The sequence below is a fragment of the Engraulis encrasicolus genome, chromosome 12 (assembly GCF_034702125.1).
Source record: "Engraulis encrasicolus isolate BLACKSEA-1 chromosome 12, IST_EnEncr_1.0, whole genome shotgun sequence".
Lineage (NCBI taxonomy): Eukaryota > Metazoa > Chordata > Actinopteri > Clupeiformes > Engraulidae > Engraulis > Engraulis encrasicolus.
In genome coordinates this window covers 9,773,268-9,787,534 of record NC_085868.1, presented here as the reverse complement: position 1 = coordinate 9,787,534, position 14,267 = coordinate 9,773,268, and the positions used below count along the sequence as shown (strand labels likewise).

Below are 14,267 nucleotides of genomic sequence, written 5' to 3'. Positions count from 1 at the left end.
GACCTTCTTAAGCTTGTCCGAAATTATAAACATTCGATTTGCGATCATACTTCCCCGTTGCACTTTGACAAAAGAGCATGCAAATGTAGAAGTAGTAGCAGTATCGGCTCCTTGCCCGGGAGTCCTATTTGTTTTGTTTACAGTCTGTGTTCCCAATTTCTGGATCACAATGCTGTTCTCTCTGTCCCCTGGATGACACCGCCAGTATTTTGCGTGTTGGTCCATTGCTTTTAAAGCAAGCATGTGCAGTCGGTTGCTCACGGTGACGTGCGTAATTTGCAGCTCGCAGCAAGCTTACCGCTGGCTTCACAGACTCATACTCTGCACACAGGATCACGTAGGCAGATTTAGTGGGGCATACTGTATATAGCAGTGATGGACACTCTCAAACTCTAAAGTGAAAGAAATAACTTTGGGTGTGTTTAAATAGGGCTGCAAACTACACATGCACTGATAACGGCTTAAGGGCCAAAACAAAGTGATATGAAACATAATGAGACTCAATTTGTTAGTGCAGTTTTCTCCTTTCTAGGTGTAAATACCAAATACCACAATAGCCCTGACTTTCTTTTATCCACAGATATCCCAGAACTACACATGAGTATGTTCATGATTTCCCATTTAATAGTCTAAAATGTGTGATGCTATATCACAGTAGAACTTTGAGCTATATAAGTACAATGCGAAGGTCATAATAGAGGTCAAAGGTTACAAAATATCGATTTTAAGGGGGAAATACGTGTTTTTCAACTGCTGTTCCAGTACAATGCACTAATTATTTCCCATATTAGCAATTTTATGATCTTACATGTGGCATATCATATCACAGTTGTACTTTGAAATATTCAAGTACAATGTCAAGGTCATAATAAAGGTCAAAGGATACAAAATATCGATTTTTAAGGAAAAAAAATGTGTCATTGGGTTGCTTACTCAGTACAACACATAGATTATGTTCATAATGGTCCATTTAATGATCTTAGGTCTTTGAACTATGCAAGTACAATGGTTCAAGGTCATAATACAGGTCAAAGGTTAAAAAATATTGATGGGGGGTGCTATTTTCTAACCGTTTTTCACAAAAAAACAAATGTGAAAATGAATAAACCTGTAATATTAACACACTTTTGATTAGCTCTTGACTTTTCTAATCATAAATATTGCTAATGTGGCACAATAATGTGGTGTAAAGAACAAAAGGGACCTAAGGTCAAGCAAGTTGGATGACCCAAGTGAAAACGATAAATCAGTTAACTTTATGTGCATGGCACCAATTTCAAATCAGATCCACATGTTGCTACTATGCTTAGAAAATTGTAATGTGGGTTTATTATTCAGGGCCAATACCCTCTTCCATCATAATTGAAGTTTCACATGTGAAGAAAACAACAGCATCAATGTTACCGCACTGTTGGGAAAGTTACTCAAAAACTGTAATGCACTACTTATTACATGTTACTGTCATTTAAAAGTAATGCCTTACATTACAACATTACTTTTTTTTAAAAGTAAGGCATTACACTACTTTTGCATTACTTTTAGTTACTTTAGCCAAAATGACTGGAAATAAGGATTTGGCAATCTACAGTGCAAATCTATGAGGTGGCATGACTTTCACCTGCCATCCACAAGTCGTTTTGGAAGCCTGCAGACTGAAAACCAACATTTTCAGGAATTGCGTCTTACCCACATACAATATTGATTCACCAATACAATGATTAATCCTTTCTCTTCTTACCACACCTTACCATGCACACCACACACCGGTTTTTTTTTAAATCTATTACGGACGCATGCAGCACAGGCACCATTGCAATTGGCTGAAACATAAAGCATCCTCACTGCACTACGAGTTTGAAAATTATTTTTGATAAAAGAGCAGATGCATTCATTGCTACAGTAGGCCCATTTTGAATATTAATTATATGCCTACAGCACACCAGGGAAAATGTCTTATCAATGAAAGAAATTATAGGCGAGAAAAATTATTGCGAGGATACCAGCCAGTCAGTTTGCAAGCTCGTGGCTCGCCTGAATCATGTGACTTTGTGCGGAGATCAGTTTGTCACTCACTCACAACTCTAGAACTAGGCCCCTATTATTCTTTACGCGCGCTCAGTCAGCACCGCGGGCAGCATATTCTGCGACTTTGCGCAAACAGCTAGTTCTATTCATGCAACTATTGCGCTGGAATTTACTGTGATAGGCTACAGAGTGATGCAACGACAGCAAGCATTTTCAATTTCACTACTTAGACAGGCGAACGTATAATATTTTATTTCAAATGGATTTATTTCAATTTTAGTGATGTTTAGTTGAACAAAAGTGAGGGGGGTGCAACGTAGGCCCTACTCACCCCCCCTTCGGATACCCTGCCGTGTCCCTGTCTCGTGAGAATGGGATGCATCCCGATCCTTTGGTGGTGCTATGGCACCTCTTCAAATCGTCAAATTGTTTGTAGGCTACTGTTTTTCGACGTGGGACGCGGTTTGGGTTTCAAGTAAGCCTACAGTGTGCATTTAACTGAAATGTTCTTGGCGTCCTTATTTTCAATGAATTCAAAGTAGTGGGCATATACCCATCTTGAAAACGAGCAAGCTGGATCTTCTGGATCGGTCATCCTTTGTCAGCCTGCCATTTCGAGAGACGAAGCGTGAAAGAGGAAGCAATGTTCTGCGTGGAACTTTAAAATCTCTGCGCGGACGTAGGCTACTATCAGATGCAATAGCTGATCTTGTGGTGATCCGCGAACATTGTATAAAGAAAACAAAATACCCACACAAAATGTAGGTGAAAAAAATGTGTTGTAATGTGCAAGTTACTTGCATTGTAACGAGGACATATTACCGATTTTTCCCCCTGTAATCAGTTACATTACTGAGTTACTCAAAAATGTAATGCATTACAGTAATTAGTTACTTTTGTAACTCGTTACTCCCAACACTGATAATGAATGTGCCTTTCTTGATGTTTTTTGGTTCATGCAAATTGCTCTTTGCCTCTTTGTAAGCATAGGCTTCACTTGTGGATACCAGGCCCTCAAACAGACTTCATGAAGACTATTTCTGACCAGTTGAGCAGAAACATGCACATCAGTACCCTGCAAACCTCATTTTTCAGGGCTCTGGCAGTGCTTTTCCTGTGCCACCTGTCCCAAGGAAGGAGATGGTGATCCCGCTTCTAAGTTTTAAAACCGTTCTAGTCTCCTGGTGTAACGGCATATCTCTTGCCATCTCGTCCATGCTCTGGACACTCTGCTTCTTGCCACAGCACACATTGATGTGGTATCTTGGATGAATAACAGCTGAGCAAATTTAGTGGGTGATAGACACCAACTCCAGGGGTGGGACATTGAAAACATGCATGTGACCAAAAACAGCCAGAAAGGATGGAAAAAGAGAGATAGGCTGTGCCACCACCTACAGGATAACTCTGTTTTGGGGCTTGTTTATATTACCTTTACCATTTCTACCCACTATTTGTTAAATTTGCACAACAGTAGTCAAATGGACTCACAGTGTTGCTTCCTAACTGGACAGGCTGATATCACAAAAGTGATCCACACTGATCATTGTGACATTAAAGAGACAATGTGTTTACCCCTTTGCGCAGAGCCTATGTTATAACATTATTGCCCTCAAAATTATAATGACCAAGTCTTAATCTCTTATCTAAGGCTCTCATATCAATGTTGTTATGATGTAGTTGAGTCATTCCAGCAAAGTCTGATTGGGTCTGAACTGATCATGGAATGTAGGTGGGTGCATCTGCACAAAGAGGCTATATTCCATGATCAGTTCACATGACTTTTAAGCAATTTTGATTACTTTAACCCTCAATATAACCTAGAAATAAGATATTGCATTGTGTAAAATATTGGCATACCACATAAGTAGCTGTTTCGTCAACTATCAAAACATCAGAACAACCAAATCATTCCAGCATCCAAAATTCAAAACAGCACATCCAAACCATCACATTCACAGCAGCAATCAAAACAACCAGTATTCAGCCGGACCTACAGGGGGCAGACTATCAGCAGGCAGCACTCCAACTCACTTCCTGTCAGATCAGACCCACTTCCTGTAAGACGGCCATCTTTAAAGGCAGTTCAACATGTGCTGCAGAGGAGAAAGCATGAAAAGTTTGTTGAAGGCAAAGCCTGAAGAAGACAAATAAATCCAAGAAGAAAAGAAACTAAAATCCCTCAGTTCACCGGTCACACGCAACTGGTAGGATAAAGACTTTTAAAAATGCTTTCCTTTTGTTGAATGTGGAGAAAGAACATTTTATCCTGCATATGTGCTTCAAATGTGCATATGTAAAATGTTTGGCCCCATTTGGCAACTGACATAGTTCATTCAATGTTAATGACTTTAAGTTAACTATTTTCATTTAGTTTGTTTGCTGTTTGGGAAGTTGAACTGGATGCTTCTTTGACTAATGCTAATGAACTGCTAGTTCTGTTTTGCATCGAAGTCAACAGTTGTAATTACTTTATTGTTGTATTTAAACTGCAATGCAGTGATTTATGTTTGTTTGAAAATAACTTTATGTCTGTTGTTCTTATGTTTAAGGTTTTCAACCTATCTACAACTTGAACCCCTTCAACAACAAAAGTCAACAAAAGAACTCAATAAAAAACAAAAAGGGGAATCATCTTGTCCGAGTTGTTCCTTGCATTACCGGGCTCTTTTCAAGTTTGAGCAGAACTGAGGGATATCAAACCAAAAACCCACCAAAACTTGACAGTTGAAAACCAGCGAGACGAGGCAAAATAGACGAAGGATCAACGGCCTCCAGTCGACCTTGTCTACGCGAGGAAAACTGCGAGATGGCGGAAGAAGCCACTGGAAAATCCATCAAGCAGCTGAAGCTGGAGAGAACTTCAGCAAAGAATGCTTTCACAAAACACGCAAACTACCTCACAAGAGGAATTGGACACCTGACAAAGTCAGAGCTTCAGAAAGAATACAGGCAACTCAGCTCACTCTCCAGGGATGTCAACTACGCGAACGACGAGTACCAGCTTGGCCTGCGAGCAGAGGTTGACGGAGAGGAAGGTGAGGAGATGCTGGACCCCAAGGAGCAAGCGGACCTTTTAAAGACAATTGAGGACTGCATGAACAGACTGGAAGAAGCCAGGCACCATGTGCAGTCCAGTCTCTGGTCAAGGTATGCTGAGGGGGAGCTGACCTTAGCTGTTGAAGAGGCAGAGTTGGCATGCGAACAGGCTTGTGCAATCCCTGTGTCCCTGGTCAACCATGACGGATATGAGCGCCAGGTGGGAAGAGCAAAGCAACGTGTCGCAGAAGTAATGACTGTATTTCAAGAATGGCAAGAGTGGATTCCCAAAGAGGAAAAGACTGAGTTGAATGGCAGGATAAAGGGCGTACGAAAGCTGAAGAACAACCTCGAGGCAAAGAAGGGCGAATTCCTGACCGTGCAGAGAACTGCAGAGGAGGAGAGGCGGGAAACCACTCTTCAGGCCCAGTTAGAACCGCAGCCAGTCAAGCAGCCGATTGTCAAAATGGAGCCCAACAGCCTGCCCAGTTTCCATGCATCAAGAAGAGAACATGAGGAAGAGTCTTGTGTCGATGTTGTGCTTACCTCACACAAGGACCTGGAAAAGCTGGACAAGAACACCAGAGGAGATGAAGGAATCCTGAAAACAGGCAAAGTCTTCCTTAAACCCTGGGTCCAGTCAGGCCAAAGTGGGAGGGACATGCCTGCGCCAGCAGCAGCAACAGACAAAGTGCTTCCTCTCCAAAAACAAAAGAAAGAAGAGGATGACAAAGCCCTGGGAGTAGAGCACCTTGCACCCAAACTGAACCCAATGACCTCAGTCAAATTCTCCAAGAAGAGGAAGAAAGTGAGAGTGGGTCAAAATCTCCTGGAAGAAAAGGGGAATGAGGAAACTCCCAAATCACTGACTAAAGGACAGCTGTTGAGCCCAGAAGTTAGCCTGTCCGACCCAACAGGTCTTGTCACTCCCACCAAAGAGAGGAGTGCCATTCTAGACAGGAGAGAATCCTTCTCGGCTGCACTGACCAGACCACAGGTCATCAAGAAAATCAGACGCATTGCGCCATCTAGTGATGCAAGTAGCCCAGTGAAAATCACAGGCAAAATATCAGTTGAAAAAACTCCAGCCAGAAGTGGGCCAAAGTGGGAGGGGCTTCCACCAGAAGAGATGATGTCCAAACCCAAACAACGTGCACATATGGACTGTAAGTATGAAGATACAGAAACTGCATTCTTGGTCTGTGGAGGAAGATTTCAGACCAGTCTTCATCTAGGAATCAGACCAAAGGTCAACAAATCTTTCAACAAAAAAAAGAAGAAAGAAAGAAAAAAAAAAAAAACCCTTCTACAAGTCTGGACAGGGATGGAACCACAAGGAAAAGAAACCAACAATGACCATCACCAGCTCTTGTGACCTCTCTGGGTTCCAGAACCGAGAGGTCAAGTGGGAGGTGTTTCGTCAACTATCAAAAAATCAGAACAACCAAATCATTCAAGCATCCAAAATTCAAAACAGCACATCCAAACCATCACATTCACAGTAGCAATCAAAACAACCAGTATTCAGCCGGACCTACAGGGGGCAGACTATCAGCAGGCAGCACTCCAACTCACTTCCTGTCAGATCAGACCCACTTCCTGTAAGACGGCCATCTTTAAAGGCAGTTCAACATGTGCTGCAGAGGAGAAAGCATGAAAAGTTTGTTGAAGGCAAAGCCTGAAGAAGACAAATAAATCCAAGAAGAAAAGAAACTAAAATCCCTCAGTTCACCGGTCACACGCAACTGGTAGGATAAAGACTTTTAAAAATGCTTACCTTTTGTTGAATGTGGAGAAGGAAGAACAGTTTATCCTGCATGTGTGCTTCAAATGTGCACATGTAAAATGTTTGGCCCCAGTTGGCAACTGACATAGTTCATTCAATGTTAATGACTTTAAGTTAAATATTTTCATTTAGTTTGTTTGCTGTTTGGGAAGTTGAACTGGATGCTTCTTTGACTAATGCTAATGAACTGCTAGTTCTGTTTTGCATTGAAGTCAACAGTTGTAATTACTTTATTGTTGTATTTAAACTGCAATGCAGTGATTTATGTTTGTTTGAAAATAACTTTATGTCTGTTGTTCTTATGTTTAAGGTTTTCAACCTATCTACAACTTGAACCCCTTCCACAACAAAACAACAAAGAACTTTAATAAAAAACAACAAAAGGGGAATCATCTTGTCCGAGTTGTTCCTTGCACTACCGGCTCTTTTCAAGTTTGAGCAGAACTGAGGGAAACCAAGCAAAAACACACCAGAACTTGACAGTAGCCATTTAAGTGCCCTTAGTTCACTTTCAGCACTGAAACATCAAAAATAGGCATTTTAAACCATTTTCGTGACCTTTGAACTTAAGTAGGACTGACACTACACATTTTGCTGCTCACTTACAGTATGACATGGTACATGACATACCATTCAATAGCCCAGCATGAACATATTTCTATTCTGCACTCCATAAAAGATGGGGAACCATGGAAAAATGGCTGAAAATAGGCATTTAAGACCATATTGATGACCTTTGACCTTGAATATGACCTTGACATTTGACCTTTTTTTGCTCAAAGTACACCTCCAGCATGGCATGCCACATGAAATGCCATTAGATGATCCAGCATGGACATATTTTTACTCTGTACCTCATAAAACATTGGGAACTATAGACAATTAGCACAAAAACAGGCGTTTTTGGGGTTAAAAAGTAATTTCTGGGGTAGGGGGGGGTTTTCGGGCTTGATTTTTAAAATGTTTACATCAATGTATTCCTACAATATGGTAGCATTGGAAAATCTGGGCTAAAGTTGAACATTTTCATCAAATAACACCCCTCCCTATTTCTAGGGATGACCCTTATCCAAAGTGGGGCACTGAAATCCTTTTTGTTTTGTTTTTTAATTGACCAATTCAAGTTTTATTAGTTCACAAATTTGGATTAAATTTGGATTTCGCTGGAGAATGCACTTCTTGTGATTGTGCAGCTCTCGCAGGAGAGTGGCTGTCCACACGGTGAACTGATCATCAAAGTGCTTCATGGGGTTCGCAGGGACCACTGCACTCCAGAAGTTGAGATAGATTACGTGGCACATTGGGCAAGATCATGCAGCAAACATTCTCGAGCTCGGGAGTACGGGGCGCCACTGAGAGCTCGGGCAGTATCTGCGCCTGCAGATATGTGCGAACTCTGAGCGCACACCCCCCGGTGGATGATGGTTGGAGAGCAATGGAGTGATGTGATAGAGAGGAAGCTAGGGCAAGACACTTGATGAATCGATAGAACAGCAGCGTAAGGGAGGCGAACGGGGTGGTGGTGGGTGCGAGCGAGACAGAACATTTCTGACTGGAGACGGGTGAGGGGAGAATAAATGCTGGATAGTTAATTAAGGGGCGTTCCAAATTTTCTGTGCTCTGAAATTCTACCAAATGACGGCAGAGCAGAGAATGAGATGCCGCTGGTTAAATAGGCGTGCCTAATGCAGGTGGTCAATTAGGTATGCCCAAATTTCATTACGTGCATTTTTCGGTAAGCTGATTGACCAAAGACTAATTTCACCCCTTTGTGCAAACCTTACTGTCACCAAAATTATTATGACCAAGTCTTAATCTGTTGTATCATCATAGCAATGTGGTTTTGATGAAGTTGAGTCATTTCAACAATGAAGGCGCCTACATATATTGTAGATATTATAAGTAGCAGTAGATGTTATAGCCTATTGTAGTGCTTGTATAGCCTATTACAGTGCTTTTCTGGATGTGTGCATGAATTGTTGTTATTAAAGGGGTATGCCACTATTTTGGGGCTTAATACAGTTAAAATCGTTGGCCGGGGTTTATAAAGGTGGTAAAGTGTCTTATTTTCCATGTTAAGCGTTGTCTTGCTTTAAGACAAGTTAAAAGAGGGAGTATGTAGCTAAGCTAGTGAAAGTCAATGCATCACTGTAGCATGTAGCATGCTACACGGATCCATTGACTTTCACTAGCTTAGCGACATGCTCCCTCTTTTAACTTGTCTTAAAGCAAAACAACGGCTTACATGAAAAATAAGACACTTTACCACCTTTAGAAACCCTGGCCAACGATTTTAACTGTATTAAGCCCCAAAATAGTGGCATACCCCTTTAAATGTAGATAGTAAATAATGAGGTAACGCTTTATTTCATGGTACAGTATTTACTAAGTATTTTCTGGGTAACAACACGGTAACAGAGAACATGGTATCTAGCAGGTAAAAAGGGGATAATGATAAATAAATTATATGAAATAGCTTATAAACACTCTTTTCTATGGTAATGTCAGTGCTAGATGGCGGCGCTCGTATGAGCAGCGGCCCTGGGGTACATGTACAGTGTATTCTAAAACGCAATTTCGTTGTCAAATTTATTTGTCAATGACAATAAAAAGCTCTTGATTCTCTCTTGATTCTTGATTCTCTTGATTATTGGTTATAATAATGTGTTTTCATGAATATGTTGAAAGAATTTTATGAATACAAGTGTCATAGAAAGTGTAACCGCATTAGCTATGGTCTATCTGTACACATGCTAGCCTAGTGTAAACACTCCGATCAACATGATCAGTATACAGCAGCTACGCAGTGGACTGATGTATAAACAAAAACAGCAAGACAAAACAAAATATCTGCGGCTTTCGAGTCCCACAATACCTTCATGAACAGTGACACACGCACACACACACACACCATATCACAAAACACACACAAATACAGCTTTACAGAATGGATTACCAGCAGAAATACTTCGGCAAACAATGTATGGCAAAGGCTGGGGAGGGAAGGAGTGAAAATGAGTAATAGAATGCAAGCCAGAGCTGAGAAGTCAATTCACACAACACAACACAACACAACACACCACTACATGCAGTGCGGCACAATCTATCTCTGTATATCTTCATACCGCATACAGTACAGCAGAAAATTGTGGAGCCAGCTATAGGCTTTACGCAGCTGTTCAATTCTCATCTTCGCTGAGACGTATATGTCCTGGGGATTATATAGCATTTGTACATTTGCATAACTCTATTAAGGGTTTTTTTGTGCTGTTCAGTTCTCTCTCTCTCTCTCTCTCTCTCTCTCTCTCTCTCTCTCTCTCTCTCTCTCTCTCTCTCTCTCTCTCTCTCTCTCTCTCTCTCTCTCTCCCCACAAACACCTGTGTTGAAATTGTCTTAAGAATTCTCCTGCTGGAGATTTAAATTAGATTCTCTGTCTTTTCTCTCACTTTTCCCCTTCCTCTCCTCCCCTCCCCTCGGAGGATTCCCAAATACAGCTGTGTTGAAATAGCAAAAGGAGTCTGAAAAGACGTGTGTGTGTGTGTGTGTGTGTGTGTGTGTGTGTGTGTGTGTGTGTGTGTGTGTGTGTGTGTGTGTGTGTGTGTGTGTGTGTGTGTGTGTGTGTGTGTGTGTGTTTGTGTGTGTGGGTACCAAAACAACGGCCTGGCAAAATAAATCTGTTTCTTCCTGTGGGGTCCATTTTCTCACTCTCTCCCTTGTGCTCTCTTTTTGAGCTTGAAATAGTAGTGTGGATGAACTCACATATAGTTTTACACATGACCCGTGTGTGACCTGTATGATTTTAACACACTTCATGCACCAGGTGAGTCAGAGAACTAAGACAACCTACACCTAAGACACCTACACCAGTTTCTATTTGTGTGTTACTGTACTGATATAAATGTTTGGTAACACTTTATAATAAAGAATTTGTTCTAAAGACTTAGTAAATAACTAACTAATGATTTTATTATTAGCTAAATTAACGAATATTTTTATTATTAGCAAAATTTTATAAATGGTTCATAAACTATCTACTAGGGCTTTGACTTGGGTCCAAAAATCATATTCGAAGTTCGTTTGGTAATGAAAACCGATATTCGAATATATTCGAACATTGTTTACATTTGGCCAAAAAAACTAAATGGCTGCGCCCGTACAGATTTCGGAGATCCGGAGACTGAGATGTATAGTCATCTTTTTAGCTATTATACACACACACATCTTATAACTTCATATAGATTTTGAAACCGGAATATATGTAATATTTGAAAACATACCCTGTCGAGAATGAAGACATGAATGAAGGCATTAGTCGTGCAGATTTACCATCATCGTTAAACATTAGCCCTGTTCATTAGCCAGGTGTCAGTGCTGGTCTTTCGGGAACAAACGGTGCTTTTAGAAAAGAACACTGCGCCCTAAACATTGCTTAATTTTGTAGGCTACACTTAGTAATCATCTTTGTTTCGGGTTATCACCAAATACCAAACAGTGTGATAGTAGCAGACAGGACTGCAGCAGCTGTACCTTGTGTTTACATGTTCCTAAAACAAAGATGGCGGCGCCCTTTGCCAACTTGTACAAAAAGAAATAGACATGTAGCCTATTTGTGGTGTTTTTGATCGTTTTAGTGGACACATTCTACAATTTCTCACAGATTCTGAAAACGGAATACATGCACTCTTGTAGCACATACGGTGTGAAGAATGAAGACGCAAATTAAGTGGTTATCAGCCAATTACTCGTGTGCAAGTCGTATCCTTGTTGTTAGCCACATCGTTAGCCACATATCTCAGGGTTGTCCAGAGAGAGATAGCTGTTTCTCTGTGGAGTAGGCTACCTTTGTATCTTAATAAAGTCAACATTACATTACTCTGTATTCCAACACTTGCATGTTTTTGTGCTATGACACTTATGAACACTTGTTTACGGGGTTGGAATTCCACTGTGTTTACCAAATAAGTCTAATATGGCTATATCAGACACAAGACAGTGTGGTTCGCCACGGGCACGAAACTAGGCGTGCTGTTATGCCGCAAACAAATCACGGAGTCAACCAAATGTGTATGCAGACAAAAACAGCATTGCAGTGCAAATTTTGTCGTTTTATTAATGTGATTTTATAACAGCAGCATATCATGTAGCGTGACCAACATTTATCGTGTCATTTCGACATTGCATTAACATAACATCGGAAAAAGAATCTCTTCACCACACACACACACACACAATTAACATAACATCGGAACAAGAATCTCTTCACCACACGCAAACACACACACACACACACACACACACACACACACACACACACACACACACACACACACACACCAATCGAACCCCGTTGGTGGTCTATCGTAGATTGTTGGCCAAGAAGACGAGCTGGTTCACATGTTCGGGCTCTAAGGAAGACCTTTTCTTGGAGACAATATTCCCTGCGGTGGAAAACACGCGTTCAGCCCTCACGGATGTCCCGCATATTGCCAGGTAGCCACGCGCCAAAAGCCCAAGCTTTGGGTATTTCTGGCCCCTGTCTTTCCACCAAGACAGCGGGTTGCTGTCAGACGGGGGTGGAGGCTCACTTCTGTAGGCCACCATCTCCGCTTCGACCAAGTCTTCGTTTAGTCTTACTGTAAAAAAATAATAATGAAGCATTAGGGGACTACAGTTTACGTAGGCTATACAACAACTATACCCGTTTAGAAAGGATATTTGTGCGCTTTCTCGAGTGTGTGCGCGCGCCCATAATGTTCAGTTCTCTGTTCTCATATGCGCGGCTGCTGACAATAAAATCTATTTGATTTTTAATAGGCTATAGGCCTACTTGTAAATGCACAATAGTGTTACACAGGGGTTATGAGTGATGCATTATATTAATGTTTGATTTACAATGTATGGTGATTACCTCCAGCCGACTGTTGACGGAAGACATCGCCAAAGAGGTCCCCCATCGCGCTGAGCGCATTTGCCTGGCGCTGTTGTGGCTGTTCTCGCTCCTCTCGCTCCCCCTCTGTGTCCTCCTCTACCTCGGACAGCTCCCTCCGGACCTTTTGGTGCACTGCATCTCGCGACTCCGGATCGAGGTGTACTAGCCGGTGGAACCGGGGGTCGAGGAAGCTGGCTGTGTTGAGGATTAGGAACGCGTCTTCATCCGTGTCGTACCGCTGCTGCAAGTCGCTAGACATCAGGGTTTTCATGTCTCTCACAGCTGCCGGGTCATCGGCGGAGGGCTGCAGCTGCGTCAGGAGTATATATTGGAGAGGGAGGACGGCGGATGCTGTGGGGAAGTTGTCCGTAGACAATGCCTCGGTAGCCACTTTAAATGGCCGCAGCACGTCTTTCACCTGTGGAACAATCACACAATCAATACTGGCATACTGTTATTGCTGGCATAATGTTATTGATTTAAAGCCTCCCTTAACACCAAACAAGTATAGCCAATACTGACCTTCTCCATTAAGGTCCACTCAACGCTGCTGAGTTCCAGCTTGCTGAGCTTTCTTTCGATGATGACGGCTGCCACCGCAGCTTGCTGGTCAGCAGCTCGGCAGATCATATCATACGTACTGTTCCACCGGGTGGGGCAGTCGTTCACGAGCTGGACCGTTTTCAAGCCGAGAAGTTTTTGTTTTGACTCCAGAATGTAACTGTCTGTGGTTGATGTTTTAAAATGTTGCGCCGCTGCCTTAAGGCGACTAACAGCGGTCGCAACTGATCGCTGGCCAAGCCCCTTTCGCGCAGCCAGATTGAGGGTGTGGGCCATGCAAGTGATGTTGGGTAGTTGAAGCAGTCGCACAGCATTTATATAATTTTGTGCGTTGTCTGTTGTCACTGCTAGGACTGACTCTCTTATATCGAAGTTCTGTATGATGGTTCCAATACAGGCCGCTACGTTTGCTGCTGTGTGAGATGCTTGCAGCTCGGCAGTGTCGAGCACAACACTCCGAAGTTCCCAGTCAGTGGTGATGAAATGTGCCGTGACGGTCACATAGGCCTCCGTGGCCAACGAACTCCAGCCGTCCGTTGTCAGGGCGATCTTCTGGCCATGCAGTATCTCCATTAGTTCAGCCTTGGTGGAGTCGTAGAGCTTGGCTATTTCCCCAGCCATGGTCCTGGGGCAGGGGATTTGGTATCTCGGCTCGAGCTCCCTCATCAATGCCTGGAACCCTGTCCCATACAGTAAGTTCACGGGCCTCATGTCTTGACAGATGAATTTCGCCAGCTTGGTGGTAATTTTGGTCTGGCGCGCATATGGGAGGCCCCGAGGCAGTAGCATGGAATCGATCCTCACCTGCCGCGGTGTCGCCGGCTCCCCCCCCCTCCTCTTGCAGCTTGCCCGGGTGAAAAGTCGTCAGGTGGGCCCTCATGTTTGTGGTGGTAGAACAATAGGACATTTGCTTATTGCAGATTTTAC

General features: G+C 42.5%; 1 protein-coding gene across 1 annotated transcript; it reads right to left on the bottom strand.

The window, feature by feature from the left end:
- Nucleotides 1-12,194: 12,194 nt before the first annotated feature.
- LOC134460297 (E3 SUMO-protein ligase ZBED1-like) lies at nt 12,195-13,961 on the bottom strand. Its single transcript, XM_063212741.1, has 4 exons — nt 13,699-13,961; nt 13,302-13,419; nt 12,759-13,197; nt 12,195-12,483 (listed from the first exon to the last, which is right to left on the bottom strand). The coding sequence occupies exons 1-4, from the start codon at nt 13,959-13,961 to the stop codon at nt 12,206-12,208; spliced, it is 1,098 nt and encodes a 365-aa protein (XP_063068811.1). The 3' UTR covers nt 12,195-12,205.
- Nucleotides 13,962-14,267: the final 306 nt, after the last annotated feature.

What these genes read in the sequence shown, in the direction of transcription:
- LOC134460297 (XM_063212741.1), bottom strand. Translation starts at nt 13,961, where the DNA reads ATGGCTGGGGAAATAGCCAAGCTCTACGACTCCACCAAGGCTGAACTA. An exon ending in AGTGGACCTTAATGGAGAAG is followed by an intron (nt 13,198 to 13,301) that starts GTCAGTATTGGC and finishes ATTGTTCCACAG; the next exon opens with GTGAAAGACGTGCTGCGGCC. An exon ending in CCGTCAACAGTCGGCTGGAG is followed by an intron (nt 12,484 to 12,758) that starts GTAATCACCATA and finishes ATTTTTTTACAG; the next exon opens with TAAGACTAAACGAAGACTTG.